At 48.0% G+C, this 23818-nt stretch overlaps 1 protein-coding gene across 1 annotated transcript in view; it reads left to right on the forward strand.

Moving 5' to 3' along the window:
* The window catches only part of LOC134022785 (sodium/calcium exchanger 1-like), a 19998-nt gene extending 864 nt beyond the window's left edge, over positions 1-19134 (forward strand). The window contains exons 2-4 of the mRNA XM_062464535.1: positions 742-841; positions 10963-11238; positions 14352-19134. Of these exons, the coding sequence (XP_062320519.1) occupies positions 742-841; positions 10963-11238; positions 14352-14728 (753 nt within the window). The 3' untranslated portion in view covers positions 14729-19134. The remainder of the gene's footprint in view (positions 1-741; positions 842-10962; positions 11239-14351) is intronic.
* Positions 19135-23818: the final 4684 nt, after the last annotated feature.

Below are 23818 nucleotides of genomic sequence, written 5' to 3' on the forward strand. Positions count from 1 at the left end.
GGGCTGCTGGGTGTCTGGGCTGCTGGGTGTCTGGGCTGCTGGGTGTCTGGGTTGCTGGGTGTCTGGGCTGCTGGCAGGGCTGGTCTGGGACAAAAAATCTCCCCTGGCATTTTTGGCCCAGGCGGCCCACACCCACCGTGATTGGTCAGACAGATTCCCTGCAGACAGTCCTCTTAAAATATGCGTGCATTCTATGATATGAGTTGCCTAGTGTTCTGCGTTGATGTGATAGTTTTGGATCCTCCAAGAGGGGTCTCAAGACTTATCTGTTGATCTTACACTTAAATAATTAATTAATTCTTATAGTTATGATTTGTATTTATGTTATTTTATGGTATTTTATTATTATTATTGATATTGCATATATATTGATAGATATATTGATATGGCCAGTCCAGCCCTGGCTGCTGGGTGTCTCCCCTGGGTGCCCTCCATCTCGCCTAAACACACTGCAGCGTGTGGTGTGTGCGTCGATGCGCTTTTGTGCTGCTCCTTCAAGGCAGTAATTACTGAAGTCCTTATTATTTGTTCTTTCATTTGTCTAGTAATCATAATCACAGAGTAGCAGACACTATCCACACAAAGCCTTGTTTTCATGTTTGTTCTCAATACAATAGCCTTAAAAAATCTCTATTGTACATCTGAAACAGCTCCCATGACAGCACTGTGGAAGAGGGGTGAGGATTCTGTACCTTTTTGAAGCCTGCACTCTAAGCCCTGTGTTTCCTTTTCCCTGTACAGAACACTGTGGACAAACTGATCAAGAAGACCAACCTGGCATTGCTGGTTGGAACTAACAGCTGGAGGGACCAGTTCATCGAGGCCATCACTGTCAGCGCTGGTGAGTAAAGCCATCGGAACCGTTTCTAACAGGCTGACTTCACTGGGTTATAACAGGAACTGGCTGAATGGGTTTATAGTCTACTGTTCAGTAAAACTTGGGAGGGTATGTTGGTGGTGAAAAGGGGGAGACGGAGCAGAGGGAGAAGAGCTGCGATGAGGAGGAAGAGGAGAGAGAGAGGGGTTTGTAGGAGAGATCAAGGGTAAGTCAAAGGATGACATTATGTATGAGGTCCAGAGACAGCCAGACTGAGAGAAAGTGAGTGAGAGAGAGAGAGAGTAAGATAGAGAGAGGGAGGGAGAACGAGAGAGAGATGTGTGCTGCAGTGAAGCTGCGTCTCTCTCCTTCCAGTGAGTGTAAGAGCAGACGCCATCTAGTGGTGGAGGTTGCTACTGCAGAAGACTCTGGACTGCCGATGTGCGACAGAACAAAGCCTTAGCCCAGCATGTCAGAACAAGCCTTTGTTGCCAGGCGAAGTGTGTGTGTGTGTGCGTGTTAAAGTGTGTCAGGCGATGTATGTGCGTGTGTGTGCTTCAAAGTACGCCTCAGATATACCCCACCACAGAGGATTTCATAACAAGTGTTATGAACAGAGCGTATGTGAACGTTAGATTCTATACGAGAAAAATAGGACACTGAATGATGTGGTTGCTGCTTCTTTGATCTGACATGTTCATGTTGTTTGAATACACTTTAGATTTCAAATCCAGTGTCCTAAAGAAGAGCCCCTTCCACACTGCAGATCTGTCTTCATTCAGCTCCTCATATGCAGCCTTGTAGCTGCATTCCTTGCAGTCCTTGCAGTCACGGTTTAATGGCAGCCTTTATGGCAGCCCTGAGAGACTAATAGCTAGCCAGTGGTGGCCAGCTCAAAGCTGTTGAATTATAGCCACAGACCACAAGCATTAGTTAACCCAATGGCTGGTCCACTCATTGGGCAGAAGTAGACAGACAGGAGACAAACATCCCCCCCACACACACACACGTGTAGACACACAGACACACACATATAATATAAAGATAGACATACTAGCACCACACCTCTGACTCAACTGCCCAGTCACTCACATCTGCCTCAGGGTGTACAGTGGTTCCTTTCCTGAGGCTGTGCCCTGCAGGGTGACACAAACACAAACACACACACACATCCGGAACACACACTCACATGTCACCTCTGGCAGAGAAGCAGCCTGTTTCCTGCAGCGGCTGAGATCCCTCTCAGGGAACTACAGCTGTGTTTAAAATGCACTGGCTTCATGAAATATTGATCCTCTCGCCGCCTCCCTCCCTCCCTCCTCATCCTACTCTTTTTCTCCTTCCTTTTCGCCCTGGAGTCCTTCACACCATTTACTGTGCTCCTCTACAAAAGAGAGAGAGCGTAGCAGAGAAAAGGAGAGCGCAGAGAGAGAGTGCAGCAGAAAGAGGACGAGAGATGTAGAGAGAGAGAGAAGAGGGAGAGAGAGAACAGAGGGGGAGTGAGAGAGAGCGCAGAGGAGAGAGAGAGAGAGAGAGAGAGAGAGAGAGAGAGAGAGAGAGAGAGAGAGAGAGAGAGAGAGAGGGAGAGAGGGAGAGAGGGAGGGAGGGAGGGTAGAGGGGGAGAGAGAGAGCAGAGGGGGAGAGAGAGAGACAGAGACAGAGAGCAGAGGGGGAGAGAGAGGGGGGGGGAGAGCTTCCTCTGCATTAGCAGGGTGTTAGTTAAAGTACAAAGACAAACTGTTGGGTCTGGCTTCTCATCTTATCTCTGACAGGACTGCCTGTTCCCCTCTGGGGCCTCTATGGAGGTGTGTGTGCGGTTTGCGGGGCATGATGGGTTGCTCATCATTGTCGAGCTGATTAGAGAGCGTGTGTGTGTGACTGTGTGTGTGCGTACGTGCGTGCAGGTGTGTGTGTTTGATGTGTGTGTGTGTGGCAGTGTGTGTGCATTCAGTACTTGTGTGTGTGTGTGCCTTGTGTTCCTGCTCTCTGGCTCTCAGTGGCCGTGCCACCCCTGGGCTGACGCTGTGGGAAATGATTCATCTAGTCAGCCTTCAGAAGATGGGGAGAGAGAGAGAGAGAGAGAGAAAGAGAGCCGGTGAACTGTGACAACTGGAACTAGCATGTCACAGAGGAAGAAAGAGAGAGAGAGCAAGAAGGAGAGAAACACAGCCCAGAGATGAGCAGCATAAAAGAAGGGTGGAAACAGACTCACAGCCTGTACTGTACACCCCTGTACTGCAGGCTATCTACACACAGCACACCAGTTGTCCCGGCTGCTCATAGCTTAGACCGCAGGTCTAGCTAGCTGTGTGGCTGACACGAAGCTGCATCTGGTGAGACTGAGCTGCAGTTAAATGAGAGTCTGTCTCATCTGGGATGTGAACCCAGTCACCTTCTGCCCAGTCTATCATTTCCTAGCTCGCCTCTTTCCTCTACTGCCTTGCTACTTTTGTCTTTCTTTGGTCATTTTCTTCGTCATGCAAAATGTAATTATTCTGAAAATAATTTCTATATCATAAAGTTTAAAACCTGTAATTGGTTTCATAGTTGAACATGAAGGTTTTCCTCCAGGGCTAGGGGATTGTGATTTGCGGCCAGGTTTGTGTCACCTCCGCTGGGCTTGGAGTTGGCTGCTGTTCCACTCTCCCTGTAGAACCTGCTGGAGAGAGATAGTAAAGGATAATTAACACTTCCTCAATGACCTCTCACTGTTGCCATCAACACAGTTATCCAGACAGACATGGGACATAGATCACACGTCTCTCTCTCTCTCTCTCTCCCTCCCTCCCTCCCTCTGTCTCTCTCTCCCTTTCTCTCCCTCCCTCTCGCTGTCTCTCTCTCCCTTTCCCTCCCTCCCTCCCTCCCTCCCTCCCTCTCTCCCTCCCTCCCTCCCTCCCTCCCTCCCTCTGTCTCTCTCTCCCTTTCCCTCCCTCCCTCCCTCCCTCCCTCCCTCCCTCCCTCCCTCCCTCCCTCCCTCTCTCTCTCTCTCTCTCTCTCTCTCTCTCTCTCTCCCTCTCTCTCTGTCTCTCTCTCCCTCTGTCTGTATTTCTCTCTCTCTGTCTGTGTGCTGACTGTGTGTATGTGCATGAATGCATCCTGCAGTCTGCGTTCTGTACCATCAGTCAAGTCAATTAGAAGTTCAGCCATCCTGCCTCTCTACCAGCATGCCCTGTCTCTTCCAGGTGCCCAAACTCAAACGACAGGAAGAGGCCATTGTCTGGCCTGGTCTGGCCCTGCTTTCTCTCTCCTAGGTCAGACAGCTTCAGTCGGGGCCAGGCCTTTGCGAAGCCAGCCAAACTGGGCTAATATGAGCCAAAACGGGGCCAGACTTAGGACATATGGGTCAGGCCCAGGCCAGACTGGGCTGTCTAGTTGCCTTTAGGTTGGAGTCCTGCTGGGGGATGATTAGAGAGATTGTTGTGAGTCCTGGTTGAGTGAAAAGGGGATGTGAATGATTCCGTACTGCCGTAGCTAGCTGACTGCTCCTCTGAAACAGGATACATAAACATCACTTCTGGTCTCAGCGGTCTGTCATACGGTCGCTCTCCCATTTCTCCAGCAATCAGGTTTTGAAAGGGAGAGAGATCATTGAAGCCTTGCTTAGATTTCTCCATAATAGCTTATATCTCTTTCTTTTTATCTGTATCTTATCCATCCCACGAACACTGGAGCAAAGATAACTGTTTTTGAAATGCATGAAATCTGTGCTTTAGCCTTGAATCTGAAAAAGACCACTTAAAACCGTCTCTTAAAAGCCTCCTGAAATGTCATTCGTTAAACTGGGTGCAGGGGGCAAGAACGTGTGTGTGTGTAGGGGCGGCTGTGGCTCAGGGGGTAGAGAGGGTTGTCTGTTAATCGCAAGGTTGGCGGTTCGATCCCCGACTCCTCCAAGGCCATGTGCCGAAGTATCCTTGAGCAAGACTCTGAACCCCAAGTTGCTCCCGATGGGCAGGCCGGCGCCTTGCATGGTAGCTCGCTGCCGTCGGTATGTGTGATTGAGAGTATGAATGGGTGAATGAGAGGCAAACATTGTAAAGCGCTTTGAGTACCGCTAAGGTAGAAAAGCGCTATATAAATAAATGCAGTCCATTTGTTTTGAGTGGAGACAAGGCTCTTTGTGTGCGTGTGTGTGGGGGGGGGGGGTGACCATGGTTGATGGAGAATTCTCTCCAGATAAGGTGTGTTGTGGCAGCACTCAGGAGAAAGTTGAAAGAGAAAAACCTGTTTACAGATGTATGAAGTGTGTTTGTGTGTGTGTGCATGGGGGTGTGTGTGACAGAACATTTGAAAAAAGTCAACAACAACAAAAAATCCTTCATTCCATCCCCCCCGTGTTTACCTTGTGAGAAGACAAGCTTGATTTTGATTGATGATCTACATGATTCACACAGACTTGCTGCAGGCCTCCATTTCCAACACTCCTCCTTAGAAAAAGGTGTGTGCGTGTCGATAAAGGGGATGTGTAAGGGAACCTTTTATAGCATTAGCAGTAGAACAGTAGAACAAAGGATGTAGACTGTGTATTCATCGGATTAGTTCCTTCTTTCTCTTTCTGACTATCTTACTCTCTCTTTCTCTCTCTATCTCTCTCTCTCTCTCTCTCTCTGGTGACTTTACCATGTTCGATGATGAGAAACCTCACCAAGAGAAACAGAGGTATAGCCTGTGATGGGAGAGGAACAGAGAGAGAGAGAGAAGGTGGGAGAGACTGAAAGGGAGAGCAAGTTCTTTCAGGTCGTACCACATGAAGAGATGAGTCCCTCAGCTCGCCCAGCCTGTCTCCCTATCTTCTCACTGGAAGCACTTACATGGAACCATGCTTTCATGTCTTCAGCAGGGAGTCAGATGGCTGAGCGGTGAGGGAATCGGGCTAGTAATCTGAAGGTTGCCAGTTCGATTCCCAGCCGTGCCAAATGACGTTGTGTCCTTCGGCAAGGCACTTCACCCTACTTGCTTCGGGGGGGATGTCCCTGTACTTACTGTAAGTCGCTCTGGATAAGAGCGTCTGCTAAATGACTAAATGTAGTTCAGCAGACACACAGGTGATAGGATGAAATCTGTCAGTCGGTGGCCGGAAAGATGCACGACAATGAAAAAGAGTTGACTCTGTTTATTAGACAAGCTGCTCAGATCATGTGACCTGTCCCAAACATGTGACCTGTCCCAAAAGTCCTTATATATAGTGCATAGACTATATGTGTACTATATATAAATATGACATAACATTTCCTTACATGGTCAAGCATGGTCACTAAATGGGGTACAGTAGAAAAGGCAAACAGGTGATAACATCGTAACTCATGGAAGTCCTGTTTATACATATTCCCTTCTTGCTGTCTCCAGAGCGTTCGGACCAAATGCATTCCAGGTCTATATGCGGACTGTAAGAGGCCCGCTCCATGACCTCTTGACCTCAGCAAGAGGTCTAGATGAGATGGTGTGGGGGGGGTCCTCACCTCCTGCACACTCCACTGCACCATAATTACTCCAAACCCTCCACAGCATTTATCATCTGCCGCCGTATGCATGGGTGTGTGTTTGGGGGGTGTTAGAAAGACGGCTGAAGCTGACAGTAGGTCAGATAGCCAGCCGTCCAGGCAACCAGCCAGCTTTCCAGCCAGCCAGGCTCATGTTTGGACCATCAACAGTCAGCCAGACAGTCTGTCAGCCACTCATCTAGCCAGCCAATTAATCAGCCTGCCTGCCAGCCAGCCAGCCAGCCTCATGTCTGTATGCATGTTAAGCTGCTCTCATCTTATATCCTGTCTGTGTGGCACGGCCCAGTGCTAGGAGAGCCTCCGTTAGCCACGGAGAGTGACAGTCTAGCATCTGTCCTGGGAGGGCTGACCTGGGATCAACACAGTGATGGAGGCAGAGGAGGCTGGGAGAGGGTTAGCGTGCAGTTGCCATGAGGCTGCTCTTTACCTCCCCTACCTTTTTACTCTGTTCCTCTCTTATTCTCTGTCTCTCACTTTCTCTCTCTCTCTCTTTCTCTCACTTTATCACGCTTTTGTAGTTTTTGTGGAAGTAATAGAACACATACACACACATACACTCTAGGGATGGAAAGGATTCTGAGTGAATTTGCATGTGCTGCGTGTGTGTGCACATCTTCCGACTGCCTGCCCTAGGTTGTGACCTGATAAAGGCTATCATAAATTATAGAATGCTCCCTTTCCTCTGCCTTTATGCAAAGTGAATGAGGGTCCTTTTTATAGAGCCAGGCTCATTTGGAGCAGGCACTGGACTAGCCACCCTGAGGGACCCTGTGTTATAGGCCCCTGCCTGAGCCTGGCAGAGGAGCTGACAACTAGAACCTTGGTCTGACGTCCTCTCAGCACCACTTAGTGCTGTACCAAGCTTGGTGAGAACTTCTGTTTGAGGTGACTAATGTGTTGACTTCTCTGCAGCCGTATCCTGACAAGTGTGAAAAACATCACTGTGTTTCTCCTCCCCTCGACTGACCTACTAGAACATTCCTCTGTCCTGGCTTCTGGGTGTCTTAAATCTGTAGAAATCTAGCTATCACTTTGTTTTACATGTACATTTATTCATTTAGCAGACGCTTTTATCCAAAGCGACTTCCAAGAGAGAGCTTTACAAAGTGCATAGGTCACTGATCATAACAACGAGATAGCCACAAAACATTGCGAGTAGCCAAAACATGAAGCACACATTGTGAACAACCAAAATAAGTGCCAAAGGGAAGAACCATAAGAGCATGTAGTTAAACAAGTTACAATTAAACAACATGAACTGCTATAAGTGCAGGTGTACCTGTGGAAAAAAAGCAAGCAACAATAATAAAACAATATATCACAGCGAGTACAAAAATTTAAGTCAGTTACCACTAACCACAAGAGCAACAAGTCTCTAAGCAAGAGTTATTGTGATCCTTGAGGAAACTAACATCGGGTCAAGCGAACCATTCCTAAGTACCGTTGTACTCCCGGAACAAGTGCGTCTTGAGCCTTTTCTTGAAGGTGGAGAGACAGTCAGTGTCTCTGATGGAAGTGGGGAGTTGATTCCACCACTGGGGGGCCAGACAGGAGAAGAGCTTGTGTTGGGACCGGGCGGTCTTGAGCGGTGGGACCACCAGGCGGTTGTCTGAAGAACACCGTAGGTGGGGGTGTAGGGCTGCAGGAGAGACTTGATGTAGACGGGTGCAGTCCCGTTCACTGCTCGGAAGGTCAATACCAGGGTCTTGAATCTGATACGGGCCATGATAGGTAGCCAGTGGAGAGAGATGAGGAGCGGGGTAACATGGGAGCGTCTGGGTAGATTGTAGACCAGGCGGGCCGCTGCGTTCTGAATCCTCTGAAGAGGGCGGGTTGCACATGCTGGGAGACCAGCGAGCAGCGAGTTGCAATAGTCCAACTTGGAGAGGACAAGTGCTTGGACTAGCAGCTGGGTGGAGTGCTCAGACAGGTATCTCCTGATCTTCCGGATGTTGTAGAGGGTGAATCTACACGACCGGGAGACCGCAGCAATGTGGGCCGTGAGGGAGAGCTCGTCGTCCATGGTAACCCCAAGGTTCCTGGCAGAGGATGAAGGGGTCACCGTCGCAGATCCCAGGGTGATTGAGAGATCGTGGGAGATGGAGGGTTTAGCCGGGATGATGAGAAGTTCTGTTTTGGAGAGGTTCAGCTGGAGGTGGTGCTCGGTCATCCAGGCGGAGATGTCTGTGAGGCAGTTTTATAATATCAGGTGCACTTGATTTATCATAACATAGATTTAGCATGCAGTTTGCGCTAAATCAATTTCACCTGAGGTATTTTCAAATTGAAGATATGTGTATTGAATTTCAATCTGGCTTCCCCCCTGCACCAGTCTTGTGATCCCCTGAGAGAGCTGAGCTCCTCATGGATAAACTTCTATTTTCCTCTTACTGGCTCCTTGTCCCCCTCTCCCTCACTCCACTACCCAGCCAGCCTATCACAGCAGAGCAGCCAACCTTGTCCCTGGCAGCGTCCTATCAGAGAGCAGCACTCGAGCGTGCTCAGTGGGCAGGACCAGATAAGGCTTCCTGATCACCTGTGAGACTGCCAGCTGGAGACAAAACAGAAACACTGTCGGCTGTGCTCAACGTTACCCTTTACTCTTCAAATACTCCGTCTCTTCTCTACGCTCCTCCTCTCCTTTCCTTTCCTTCTTCACTTCACCTCCCCTTCCTTCTCTCCGTAGAGGAGAACCTGAGACAGCGGATACAGCAGCGAAGCCTGTCACAGTAATGTAGCACAGACCCAGCTCTCCACAGTCCCACTGTGTCGGTTCCTCAGATGAAGAGGAGGTGACTTTTCTTGGGGTCTATTCCCCTGTGTGTGCTTGGCAGTCACAAAGTAACCACTGTACCTCCGGGAGGTTCAGAAACAGGCAGGGTGTGTTCTCTGTGTGTTCTAGTCAGCCACAGTGGGCCTTCCACTCCTCTTTCTTGGGATCCTTCTTTTACTCTGCCAAGTCACACGTCTCCTGATTCTGTCTCTAAGGCTTAGAGAGAAGCAAGAAGTATGGAAACGTTCAAATGAGCCAGTGTAAAATGGTAATGTTAGGAGCTGATAGGAATATTAATGCTAGGCTAATGTTCTGGAAGATAAATGTGCGTTTTCAAGCCTGTGAGTGTGTGTTGTGTGTGTGTGTGTGTGTGTGTGTGTGTGTGTGTGTGTGGTGTGTGTGTGTGTGTGATTGCATGAGTGAATAAGTGACAGGTGAGAGATAATGTATGATAATCTGGGGTGTTAATGATATCCATGCTGTCATTAGCCTGTTAGCGCTCAGACTAAGTAGAGGGTTGTTTATCTGCTCCAGATTAGCACCAAATGCTACGGAAAGGAAATTGATTATGTACCCACCTGAGCTGTCTCCTCTGGCTCCGGCAAATCTTTCCGGACGTATGCAGACGCACTCCCTCTGCGCCTCACACTCACACACAAGTACACACCAACACACATCTACATTCCACGCATGTCCACCGCATACACCACTTGCATGGGGTAGCCCTGGTGCATCGTACCCCAGACACCAGCCTCTGGCCTGGCACTGCGTGTACCAGACGAAGGGTCAGAGGTGTGCATGACTACGCGACTACGTGACTGGAGAGATGGCAGGGCATGCTGGGATTGAAGAGATCAGGTCCTAAATTATTTATTACGATGCGTCTCTCATTAGGCTTACACTGTGTCATCTTTCCTCATAGAAGCTTCTGGAACAAGCTAGCATCTGACTGGCTGACAGGATTGTTTGCGTGCGTAACAGGGAAGCAGAGATGGATTTGGCAGTGTGTGTGTGCATGCATGTGTGAGTCCCTGTCTGTGTCTGCAATTTTCAAAATTGAGAGCACTTTGAATATCTTTGTGCTGGCCTTTTCTGTATCCTGTTGCTGAGAATTTGCCTTGTTAAAAATAGGAGTGAAAATTGTGTTTGGCATTTGGAAGATAAATGGCATTGTGTGTCCTGCCAGCCTTTTCACACACCACTGGTTAGGAGAAGAAAATATTCAAATTGCTCTACTTTGTCACTTCATATTGACTTCAGAGGGTTAGGCCCAGTTCCCGTGTATCATAAGCTTTTACACTTGAGGTTAAATGCAGCACAAGGGTTCTTCAGAATAACGTGTTGGTTGCTTGGCTTGTGTGCTTTTTTACGAAGACACACAGGTGTTCACTGCACACATGTATCTATTCAAGAAACACACACACGCATGCGCACACTGAAGATTAGCAGTGTGTGTGTGTGTGTGTGTGTGTGTGTGTGTGTGTGTGTGTGTGTGTGTGGATTAGAGGGCTGGCTGTAGTCCAAGCCTGAGGCGATGATTAAACTCCAATGAGCTGAGATACGAGGAGCAGTCAAGCAGCCACGACAGCCAGGTCACATCGCTAACTCCCTGCTGATAGGAAACATCCCAGTTGTAGCCTGCTGAGATGCAGGACATCAACCTGTTTGGTTCCAGCTATACTTCTTCCTCGTTACCAGGATGGACTGATATTTTTACGATTCAATTCTTGGAACTTTGGAAGCCGAAGGCTGTTTTTACGCGGCTAGTTGGTTAGGAGAGACTGCTTAAATCTCTCTGTTTTAAACGCCTCGTAACTCTTCCTCTCTCTCTCTCTCTCTCTCTCCACATCTGTCTCTCTTTCTCTCTCTCTCAGGTGAGGATGACGACGACGACGAGTGTGGCGAGGAGAAGCTGCCGTCCTGCTTCGACTACGTCATGCACTTCCTCACCGTCTTCTGGAAGGTTCTGTTCGCCTTCGTGCCCCCCACCGATTACTGGAACGGCTGGGCGTGCTTCGTGGTGTCCATCTGCATGATCGGCCTGCTCACCGCCTTCATAGGGGACCTGGCGTCTCACTTCGGCTGCACCGTGGGGCTCAAGGACTCGGTCACCGCCGTGGTGTTTGTGGCCCTGGGGACCTCCGTTCCCGGTAAGACTTGCACCAACACTCGCCAGGGCTGGGATGGGGGTCATATGTGGTCCGCTTCCATAAAGTGAGGGATTTTATATGTATTTATTATTTTTTTTTTTCAATGAATAAAGCTTGTTTCAAAGATTAGAATTCCTGTGAACTTCATTCCAGGAAACTTCAGGCAGAAAAATGCAAAGCGCTTTGAGTAGCGTTAAGGTAGAACACGGACCACACACTCTCCATTCTGAGCTGGCATGACTAATGGTGAGCTGCAAAGTGTGCATCTATAGGGGAGGTTGTAAGTGAAGGAGGGCTGTGGGTGTGTTACTTACTACAAGAGCAGACACCAGTGTGCATCTTTCTGTGTGAAAGAAACAGGCGTGTGCAGTGGCCCACTCCAAACCTTTTACCTCGTCTCCTGTCTCCTGCCTTTCAGAACCAACACACACACACATCACTTACACACAGACACTCACACGTGCACACTCACACAAACACACACCACCGCGTCGCTGAACCACCCATGTTCATTAGCATGGAGTCATTTTTCACAAGGCTCAGGTGTGCTCTTGTCATCCTAGTTAGCGTTCGTGGGTATGAGTATGATGTAGTACGCTGACAATGCACGCACACACGCACGCACACACATACAGTATATCACCCCTGAGAAGCTGCATTCAGGAGAGCAGGATTTGTTAGGACTTAGCATCCACCCCCCGCTCCACTGCAGCTCCAGACAATAACACACACATGACCTGAGAGAGGAACCAGCAGGTAGAGAAACCTGGTTTGTCTTGGTTATTCAGCCGATGGGAACATTTCTGATTGTTTCTGCTCCGGGCTGAAGACAGTCTGAAACAAACACCATGGAGCTGTGACACAGAGCAGGCTAGCCCTGCCCCTGGAGGTTGTGGAAAAATAACACCTCACATTTATATATAAACCCCTGAATCTAGCTTTTATGCTGCCGCCTGAGGTATGTCAATGATGAAGTGTTGGCTTATACTGCACAGGTAAAGCCCAGGTCTACTGCGGGCCGCCGCGTTCGCGTGCCTCGACCTGCTTATGTTCATAAAGAGGGTTGCATAGGTTAGCTCCCAGAGAGCCCCTCTTGTGAGAAAATGTTCCGTGAAGTGACATCTAAAAATAGTTCCAGTTGTTTTTACTTCCCCTTGTTTAGCCAATTAGCACCTCCTCCAACTCTTGAGTCAATGTTTACATCCACTCAACATTGTGTGTGTGTGTGTGTGTGTGTGTGTACTGTATTAGATGCAGTCTATGAGGAGGTGTGAGGAAGCAATAGCGTCAGTGTTTCATCTCACCATGGTCTGCTCTGCAGTGGAGCGGAGCCGTGCTTCTCTACACCAACCTCTGTTCTAACACCTGTCGAACACATGCCATGGCTCAGCTCTCTTGTCCAGCCTCCATTGTTCCTCCTCCGTGCTCTGTGCCAGGGTTCTGTTGTTCCGCTGGAGGGACATTTCCAGTTTCTGCAGGGCAGTGTGAGATCAGTGAGGTATATTGTTCCGCAGCACAAAGCCAGAGAAACAGATACTGTCACCGTACCAATGAAGAACGAACAAAGGCAAGAAGGAGAGAGAGGGAGCATTAAAAAGGCATGGTTTTCTGTCCTGTTTTGGACACCTGACTGCCTCCATTCCACTGGGAGTTACGTGGCTGTATTCCATGGCTATGTTACATGACAGTGTTGCATAAATACATGGCTGTAACAGGAAGTGAGTCAGGGGAGCAGGAGGACTGGGGGGCCTGGGGGGCCTAGGGCACTCAGCCCTCTAAGCAAGAGCTGATCTGTCCCCCTGTTACATGTGATAAGGAACACAAGGACACTCCTGTCAGTGTGTCTGCCTGTAGGGGAGAGGTGTGTGTGTGTCCATGTGTGTGTGTTTATTTGGACAGGCCTAAATGTCTTTTTCAGTCTTTTCAGACCGCAGTTCTCACATTCTCACCAGTCACTGCTCACTCTATTAAGGTCCGGCCCTTGGTACCCTGCTCCTTGACAGCCCTGTGCCGTGTCCGAGTCAGTGTGGTTGAAAGACATCCCAGAGAATGGTGCCACCTGGGACCAATCCGGTGCCCTTTCCAGCTGGCTGTTGCTGGCGCCTGTCGGACTCCTCCGAGGCAAACTGGCCACTCTTCCTTCTCTCCCTCTCTGTTCCAGCTCGCTTGGCTTCCCGCCTGTTCCTCTCCAACTGTTTTACCCCTCGCTACTCCATCTTCAGCTCTCCCTTCACTCCTCCTTTCTTCTCTCCTCTTCTCCTCTCTTCGGTTCCCCTGGCTGCCTGGCAGCGGCTGAAAGACAGTGCTCTCTCTCTCTCTGTAGCAAGGAGGAGAGGTGGGGGAGATGTTGTGGCAGCAGCTGAAAGACAGTGCTTTCTCTCTCTGTAGCAAGGAGGAGAGGTGGGGGAGATGTTGTGGGGTTTACAAAGGATAAAAGAAGGGAGAGAGAGAGACTGAAAAGAAGAGGTGCCGGCCACTGAAAGAACATCTAACACATTAGGCTTCTCGCCCTGACTTACTGCTGAGGCGCTGAGCTGTGGGCTGCTGCCACGGCAACTGAGACCGAGAACACCACTTCAGAGAATTAGTGTTGAACCAACTGAGATGCTTACAGTGTTGGTTGCTGACTGGTTTTGGCCAGTGCTGGCAACCTGGACAGAGCTGGAAATAAATGATGGAGGACTCTTTTTAAAAGTATTACTGTACTTTCAGAAAACTGTTAACCTGTAGAGCTATACCTACAGGTTAACAGACAGATAATCCTTTTCAGGTCAATTATAGTATCACCCTGTATCACCACCTATTTCCAGACTGTTCTGTGTTCAGTACAAAATGGCACATTGTGCAACACTGACTATATAATCAGTTGTTTAGCTACAATCTAGCTGGACAATGAAGTCTTTATACTAAGCAGGGTTTAAAAAATCTTTGAATTTTTCACCCCCCCCCCCCCCGCCTCCTTTCCTATACCCCTTTCTCCCATTCTTTCTCCTTCTCTTTCCACCTTATCTCTCTTCTGACCCTTTCTCACCTTTCTCTACCCCCCCTTCCCCCCTCTTTCCCCCACCGTGTCACCCTCTCTCTGCTCCCCCCGTCCCTCCATCGTTCCCCAGACACCTTTGCCAGCAAGGTGGCAGCCATCCAGGACCAGTATGCAGACGCCTCCATTGGCAATGTGACGGGCAGCAATGCGGTCAACGTGTTCCTGGGCATCGGCGTGGCCTGGTCCATCGCTGCCATCTACCACCAGAGCCAGGGGAGGGAGTTCAAGGTGGACCCCGGCAGCCTGGCCTTCTCCGTCACCCTCTTCACCATCTTCGCCTTCATCTGCGTGGGCACGCTCATGTACCGGCGCCGGCCGGAGATCGGGGGCGAGCTAGGGGGGCCGCGAACTGCCAAGGTCCTGACCACGATGCTGTTCTTCAGCCTGTGGCTCTTGTACATTCTCTTCTCCTCCCTGGAGGCCTACTGCCACGTCCAGGGGTTCTAAACGAACGCACGCACACCCACCCCACACACTGGACGGAGAGAAGGGAGGGAGGAGGAGAGTGGCGTAGAAGAGCCAGGTGCAGCTTCGAGGAGTGGGGAAGAGAATGCGGAGATGGAAGGTGGAGGACTTGTGGCTAAACTGTATTTCTTGTCTTTCATGTTGCCCCGCCCCTAATCCGACCCATTCTTCCCTCCCCCAATTAATACGGATATTTCTACCCACTCCCCCACCCCCCCCCCCACCCCCTTGTAATCTTAAAATAATAGAACTGGTTTAACAGAGAAGATGAGCACCCCACGCCCCCCCCCTCCTCCACCCCCTCCCCAGGGCCGGGACAGAGACCCTTTCCCTCAAACGTCCGCTCAACGCTAGCTTTTGTATGTGTCCTCCTGTCCCACAGGGGGGGCTGTTTGGCATGTCTCTTAACTACAGCAACCCCCTTCAGAAACAGCATTGCCCGTTCAGCCAAGACTGAAGCTCGTTTCCAATTGAAAAACAAAGCATAATCGTTCTTGAGTGAAACCCCAATTATTATGAACCTCCCCCAACCGCCATCTTTATTAATGTAAATGTATATGCATGAACTGAACACCCAATCGGAAGAGAGGAGACGCAGATGATGGTGATGACTCTGGGAGAAAAGCCTTTTGTCTCTCTGTGTGTGTGTGTGCATGTGTGTGTGTGTGTGTGTGTATGTGTGAGAGAAAGTGCCTGGGTTCCCATTCTCTTCCTTTCACCTCCAGAGATGACACTCTTTTACCAACATGCATGGATATGCTTTCGCTAACCCCCACTCACACCTATCCAATGCCTTTCCATGCATGAGTGGGAGTACACCAGTGTGCACAGGTGAAGGGTAGACAGTTGGAACGCAGTAAAGGTCACGACCTTGTGTGACCTTGGATCGAACAGCCAATAGGAAAGCTGCTGGCGCTTTGTTGTTTGACCTTGTTGTAGAACCAATGCTGAGGACTGAAATCAAGAAGGTTAACTGTGTTTTTACCTTTAATATGTTTGTTTTTGACAACAAAAGACTCGTATAACGTAAATAGCGTTTTTTGAAATACCTGAGCTAGCTAGCCAGATGTGTCACCACCAGGCTTGAATAATGGTTGCATCCTAACACAGACATAAGCAGTTCCTTACAGTTGACTGATTGGCTACCAGTTTCCTAACAGCCTCTCTCATTGGTTCTCTCCCCCCCCCCCCCCCCTGTGAGTCCAAGAAACTCCCAGACTGCTCAGTGTATCAGTTTCAACCCTAAAGGGCTTTGCAATCAACTCTTTACCCCCTAACCTCTAACCATGGTGATCGTTTTTCTATCCAACATGCCCCATTTCCAGCCCCCACACCAATTCCTCAGCCTCTCAATGAGGCCGTTTCTTTCCTTCTCGTCCTCATTTGAAAAATGTTGGGATTTCAGGTCCTAAACATGGTCTTAACCCGGGAGGCGTCAAGCATAGTGGTGGTTAGATATGTAGATTTAGAGGGTTTCTACACTTCACTGGCCCTGTAGGGATATTTTATTGAGGGTCAAAGTTCAAATCCTCTGGCTGTGTATATCCTGAGGTGACGGATAGTTCTGTTTTAACGATGCAACCTTGATAATCTGCCAATCATGAGACCACAGAAAGGTTTACATTTCAAGACTGTTACTACTAGTCAAGATCAGCTAAATCAGAGATGCCTGTGCTTTTGGGTGTGACTGAGAGTGTGTGTGTGTGTGTGTGCGCATTAGGGCGTGTGTGTGTGTCTGAGCATGTGAGCATGTGAGTGTGTTTGGGGGAAAGACAGACGGCCTGAATAATTCAGACGGGCTTGGTTCAATTTTTAACAAGATTGGTACTGTATGCTGAATGACCCAGAATTTCCTGCTGATTTTGTTTTATACATTATACTTGATGTGTAACTTAATGTAATGAAGTAAATGTTTAACCTAGAGGTAGTTGTACTGGTTTAGGTCAATTTGAACATGACAAAATGTTTAGTTCTCTTGTCATTTACACTACAAACTCCCCACAAAGTTTTGGATCAAGCTTCTGGGTGGTTGTACCAGGGGTTGTAGGGTTTAACGATAATGATTTATATGGAACTCATAATACCGTTTACCCCTTCTTTTGCCAAAGGGAACCATTTCTAAGGGAAACTCCAGGTTGCCTCAGACAGAGATGTGGGTTTTCTAACCAAGCGATGTTTCGTAATGACAACCAAAAACAAGGTTTGTCCGTGGGTCTGAGATTTTGTTTCAGTCCAGAGCGTAACCTTTCTAAAGCAGTTTGTATCTGGCGCGCACCACGCCTTGAGCTGGGGCCTGGGGTTCACCCTGGGCTGTCCTCACCTGAGACCTGCTCACAAACCAATGACAAGGGTCACACCAATCCCCAGGGCCTTACCTTAGCGTACTGGAGGAAGTGGATGCACAAGTACAAAAGGTGTTGGTCTTAGGGTTTGGTTTAGGATTGGAAAACGTCAATTTTATGGTGGGTTGAATGGGGTTTGTAGTAGAGGTAGATGAAGAAAATGAATATTTCCCAAAACCTAGAAGAGTAGCTTTATATCTTCTAGTTCTTTCTGGGGCAGGACTGGGGTTTCCAAGTGAAGGAGAAACATGGCACTGGTTCCCATGTTTTGTTTGAAAACGACAGTTGTTGGGAGTGTGCTGACAACGACCCAGCCCAACACTCGCTCCAACTGCACTCGGACCGGAAAAGAAACGTTACCATGACGTCTACAATAAAAATAAAAAATAAAAACAGAGTGAACTGACGACCTAACAAAAAAAAAAAAAAAAAAAAAAAAAAAAGAGGAGAAGAGGGAGAATGTTAACAGCTTAATATAAAAACTAAAAACATGTGAAGTACAGCCATACATTGTGTCCTGGTGCAGAGAAGCTACGGGACTTCGCCCTGCCCAGCATGTGTATCTATGGTGTGTGTGTTCGTCTGCACCTTCTAACCTGTGCAGCAGCCGTTCTCTCTCTGTGACCTCACCCCTCTCCCTCGCCCCTCTCCCTCGCCCCTCTTCCTCGCCCCTCTCCCCACAACCGCCATCGTGCCCCCCCTTTCCTCCCCTTCCCACAAACTCCCTGTTCCTCCCCTATGCCATGTCCATATTTGGGAATGTTGATGTGCTACTTGTTCACACTGTGCATGGATGATGACATGTCTGTATATAGTTAGCAGTATCCCATTCGTTAATGTCGACGGAGGGTTGAATGTTGTATAGATTTGGACTTTTTTATTATTATTTGTTTAACCTAAGTAGGACCTACATTTGTTTTAGGTTTGTGTCATTTGAATGACGTCCTTTTGGTAACTTGCACATGATTCCATTTTATGAAGAAAAGGCAATATCTGATGTTGTTGAATGCAGCAGAGAGCTTAAAGAGTTACGTATCTTATGAACATGGGAGAGTTGCATGGGTATTTGTACAGACAACACTGCTTGCTTCTATTGACCTGGTTGTGTTATTTGACAGGTGTAAGAGAAATATGTACATCAAAGGCTATTTTGTCATTGAAGAGATCATATGTATATACTGTACATTGTTAACAGTGAGAGGTCGTACCCTCCACGCTATCTTAGAGAATTCTACATATTTATTTAAAAGAGAAACCTCACTACACTCAAGAATGACAAATATTGCCTTTTTGGAGAAGCCTAGTTTCTAGTTTTGCTTGGAGCTTGTTCTTCTATATAGCTTCTCTCTCTGTCCTCTCTGTGCTGTGTGGTGTTCAGACTGCTATCTGCCCGGTGGTTCTCCTTCACTTGGGGTGGGGTGTCTATCGTGTCCAACATGCTGCATCTCACTCTCCCTGGATCAGATGCCTCAGTCTTGTCTGTGTGGATGGCTGTCTCTCCGTCTATCTTTCTGCTTGTCTGTCTGTCTGTCTCTGTCAGTGGATAGTATGCCATATTACCAGTCTGTCTGTATGACTTTCTTTCTGTCTGCCTGCAGTAGAGGCTCATCACATCCGTTGTCGGACTCCACCCCCGACCTCTGACCCCGCAGCTTAGAGGGAGGGCTTCTTTCTTTCAGGGTTCGAATATCAATTAATCTCTTACTCATGTAGTCTTTCTCTTTTCTCAGACTCTCTCTTTTTTTCCCAGTTCTCTGCTTGTCCTCCGTTTTCCTCTCTCTCCACGGCCCTCCTCCCTCTCTACTGTCTGTTTAGACTCTTTCACAGGGTTTAGTTTGCTATTTGTTTTGTCTTTTGTTGGGTTTATTGATTTTGTTCAATTAATGATGATGATTTTTGTTTTTCTTATTTTGTTGATGTCCTCTGTGTTTAAATTTTCTTTGTGTTGCACACAGACTAATAAGAAGGAAGTACACTAACTGTGATTGCGCTACATGGTACTCTTCTGACACAGAAAATAAAGTTTGGGATACCCTGTTTCAAAGAGCCCTGAGTAAACTTGTTTTATGGGGAGGGATGGAATCTAATAATACCAGTGTAAACAGGTTGCTACAGAATTTAGGAATGGGACCAAGTCACCATGTTGAATCAAACAAGACAATCTGATCATGTTCCAGCTAAACTCCACCTTGATGGGATGACACAACGTTGTGTCAGTGCAGTGTTCCTCACACCCAGTCATGCTGCTCCCCACACCATTGTCCATCTCAGTGCTTGTATTAAAACTTGAAAAGAGGCGGGAACGTTTTGGCAGTTACCCGAGGATTCAGCACTGTTGTTGTTTAAGTGTGTGTGCGCGTCAGGGTTAGTGTTCAGCAGCCAGATAATGTGTTTATTGGGTCATAAAGGCTTCTCGACAGCGGCGCTGTTCAGCCACCTGACTGTGAAATTAGTTGTCACACTTCACCTCCCTCTGCCATACTGCTAATTACTGCAGTAAAACAAACATAATCTCTACCTCTCTCGTACTCTTGTAGATGTTGTTTAGCCTCTGAAGTTAAAAGCTATGTTAGAAAATGCACTCACCTACTAATGACATCTCTTTTAATTTTATTCTGTTAGAAACTGGAGCAAATATCCTGAAACAACGTGAGCAGGTTTTTTGCTGCAGCATAATATTCTCCTAAAATACCCAGGCCAAATGTGTTCAGAATTGTTGCAATACTTTTTCTTATGCAATTTGTTTTTTATATGTGTCGTAGATCCATCTTTCACTGCCAGTTTGATAGATGGTCACACCCTCCCTCCTCTCAATTTCAGTTTCTATTTACTGGCTTGTTTACTATTCACAGATAGTTGTGGAGTTCATTTGTGCGCCAAGCTCTCCTACGCCCGTGTTGTTGTTCAGCTGTCACTTTTGATTTCCAGTCAGGCACATCGAGGACGTCCGTCTTCTGTCAGCAGGAAGCGCAGGGCCCTGCTAGACATCTCCAGATGAACGGCAGGTGTTGAATAGAAAGACCCTCAAAGTCCCTGTCAGACATATAAAACAGGCTGTTAATCACTTCTGTTGAACCCACTTTATTTGGAAAAAATAAATAAAAATGGGACAGTCTGTCTCTGAGGACCACGTATTACTTCGGAATTATTCTTCGGAACTTTTAACTTGAGGTTACAGGGTTTACTATGTCTAGCCCCGCTAGGCTCAACTCCAGGATGTCATCAGCTATTCGCACCCTAGATGAACGATACTCTGTGCACTTGAACCCTGCCACTGAGTGTACTACAGCCGAGGAGCGCGTGAGAGAGGTGGAGCACAGGAGAGAGGAGCGAGTGAGAGAGGTGGAGCACAGGAGAGAGAGGAGCGAGTGAGAGAGGTGGAGTACAGGAGAGAGAGGAGCGAGTGAGAGAGGTGGAGCACAGGAGAGAGAGGAGCGAGTTATGTGGAAGTTGGCCAACCTGGTCACGTCCCCTGCTCTGTTTCAGGGTCAGTCTGTCTGTCTCCGCTCCATGGGGCTGGCCTCCAAACACAGACTGAGGAAATGACCCGTCTTGTCCACTGGGGAGGACAATGCCCTGCCAAACAGCGGGCACACACAGTGTAAATACACACACACAACAGACATTCTGCCACAGGGTCAGAAGGTGCAGTCACATAAGACAACAGTCACACACATCACCTTTGCAAGGCCCATCCATGACTGACTGTGTTTGTGGATGCCCCCGTTGCTGTCATCACTCTGCAGCGACTGGTTGAGGACCCGAGAGCTTAAATCACTTCAAGGTCATTGACAGTGACTATGTGGCTCGCCCAAACATGTGGTGTGCCCATGCCTGTGTGCTTCTGCATCCAGGTAATGATGTGAAATGATGTCATATCAACCCCCCACTGCACAAGCCTCCCATATTACAGGCTCTCAACATTCAGGCTCTGGTACATATTAACGATGTTTCATGTGTGCTGCAATGAAGATACGTAGAAAAACAAGCTTTTGTGTTTGTTTTCCCCCATAACCTTCTCCCTGTCCTCCCCTGATGGTCAAACACAGAACACGCACCCTAGATGAACGGTACTCTGTGCACTTGAACCCTGCCACTGAGTGTACTACAGCCGAGGAGCACTCTCACCTGCCTGAAGGCTACAGTCACCATGGAGAACGGGCGGGAGGGAGGGAGGGAGGGATGTGGAGAGAGCAAGAGGTGAAGACGAAAAGAGTATGATGATGGTAAATCGTGAGGTAAATCGTGTGTTTTAGAAAGAAAGACCCTCAGAGAGAAAGAACAAGAGTGACGAAAGGATGGAGAGAAAGGGGGGAATAACGCAGAGGAGAGGGGAAGAGGAAAGGAGCGGGGGAGCGGGGGGTTAACTGACAGTGAACTGAGCCTGCGGGGGGGGTTAGAGTGGAGAGATTCTGTTAAAGAGAGAACGGGTGTATGTGCTTCCGTGTTTGCCGTGGGTGGAACTGTGCAAGAGTGTGTGTTTTACACACATGGCAGGAAATGTCAGGGAAATGTCAGGCGGTGATCTCTGCTCTCCCATGCCTCTGAATGCTGCTGTCCATAGGTAACATGGCTTCTGTGCCTGTTATGTTCAATGACTCTTCAAACACAGCAGTAGAGATGGCAAGACGAGCCTATCTTCGTACAACAGGAGTCTTATCGATCAAGTACAGAAGGTTGGTGTGTATGTGTTAGCATGTTTCTGATTCTACTGATGATCTTTGGATACTACATACATGATGGAGCTTCAGTTGTAGTAATAGAAAGTCCTTCTATGGAGATGGACCCCCCTGGAATTTTGTAATCTCCACAAAATGGTGGTTTGGTGGTACTCAGCTAAATGTCCAAATGAAAATTGATTTACACTTGAAACTGTAGTTACAATTTGAAGCATGTGCAAAGTCACCACGGCAACAGACCATCATGGTCCTTACAATTCAGACTCAAAAAGCCTGAGACACAAAGCATCCCACTGTAAGTGCGTGTGTGTGTGTGTGTGTGTGAGAGTGTGTGTGTGTGTGTGTGTGTGTGTGTGTGTGTGTGTGTGTGTGTGTGTGTGTGTGTGTGTGTGTGTGTGTGTGTGTGCATTTTAATGGAAGAGGCCTTCGAGAGAGAGAGAGTGGGAGGCAGGGAGGAGGTAGAAAAGAAGAGACGGATGGTGTTAATGAAGGAAGAGTGTAGCGAGGCCTTAAACACCGGACCAAGGGCCGACGCCGTCTGCATTAGTGAACATTCATCATTGAGCTCTCCACAGAGAAATCTGATCACGGCCACTAGTACACATGGGCAGCGAGGGAACCAGAAGGAGAGGAGATGAGCCAAAAGAGTGGCCCGCGTTTGGTATCATCCATCTAAAGAAAACACTCCAACGTTAAGGTCTTCTCTGATTGAATTCTCTTTCAAAACCACCCCCTTCTCTGATTTCAATTAAATATGTAACGTTTCAAAAGACGTGTCGCATTTTTCCTCACACGTTCTGTGACAGCTATGCAATAACGCCCATAAACAAGTCTTAACTCCAATCACGTTACATATTGAGATTATCATTAGCAGATTATGAATATCATACTAATTGTGCTGCTTTATTCATATTGATTTATTATTAGAATAATTTGATAGATAATACTTAGAACAATCTATCATTTTCCATCAGATTAGCAGTCCATGGCCCTGGTGTGCTATGATACGATTGATCATTTATCAGAGATTAGCAATAAATGTATTCTATTGAGACATTACATTTAGTCATTTAGCAGACACTCTTATCCAGAGCGACTTACAGTAAGTACAGGGACATACCCACCGAGGCAAGTAGGGTGAAGTGCCTTGCCCAAGGACACACCGTCATTTAGCTCGGACGGGAATCGAACTGACAACCTTCTGATTACTAGCCCGCTTCCCTAACCGCTCAGCCACCTGACTCCTGACTAGTTAAGATGGGTGAAAGAGACAGTGTAGCCTGATTTTACTCTTCGTCTCTGATTGATGTCCTGGCTATTAGAAGCTTCACTGATGTACCCCCACACACACACAAACACATGCATCCCAGATGATTGCACATGTTAGACGACAGTCATGTTGCATAAATCACATACCTGGGATTCTTTCTTTCCCATTGATGACTCTGCAGGATGATGGAGAGAGGTAAAGAGGTGAAATAACACATCACTTTCGCTCCACATCCACGGGATGAGACATCAGTCTCCGTGTCCAATGACAGCCAGCGTCCGGCCAGCCATGACGGATAACAGCCACACGCAGCACTAAAAAGATTAAGACTGCACATCGATGACAGAGATGAATGATCCACTGTGTGTGTCTATGCGCGTGTGTGTGTGTGTCTGTGTGTGAACATGCATGCAGCATAAAGCGTTGAGCCTCCTACTGATCTGCAGACGGATTGTGCATACACATGGCCTGTGGTACATTGATCTGTGCCGGGAGAGGGCCGTGTCTCTATGTACCTCGCCGTAAAGCCAAAGGGGGGAGACAGCGTGCATAATTACCTTAGTGTCATAGATGGATGAGCCTAGAGCCTGGATCTACACTAGCGGAGGATGATGGGGTCATGCAGACAACACACCCTTCCACCGGTGGGGTGTTCCAGCCCTGAGCTCCAGCGCTCAGTAGCTTCTAAACACTCACAGACTTGACTGACACACTGGCAAACAAGACTGGGAGAGAAAGATAAGAAAATAATAAATGGAGACAAAGCGACGAGTTGGAAGGA

This window comes from Osmerus eperlanus, chromosome 6 (assembly GCF_963692335.1).
Source record: "Osmerus eperlanus chromosome 6, fOsmEpe2.1, whole genome shotgun sequence".
NCBI classification, from domain to species: Eukaryota; Metazoa; Chordata; class Actinopteri; order Osmeriformes; family Osmeridae; genus Osmerus; species Osmerus eperlanus.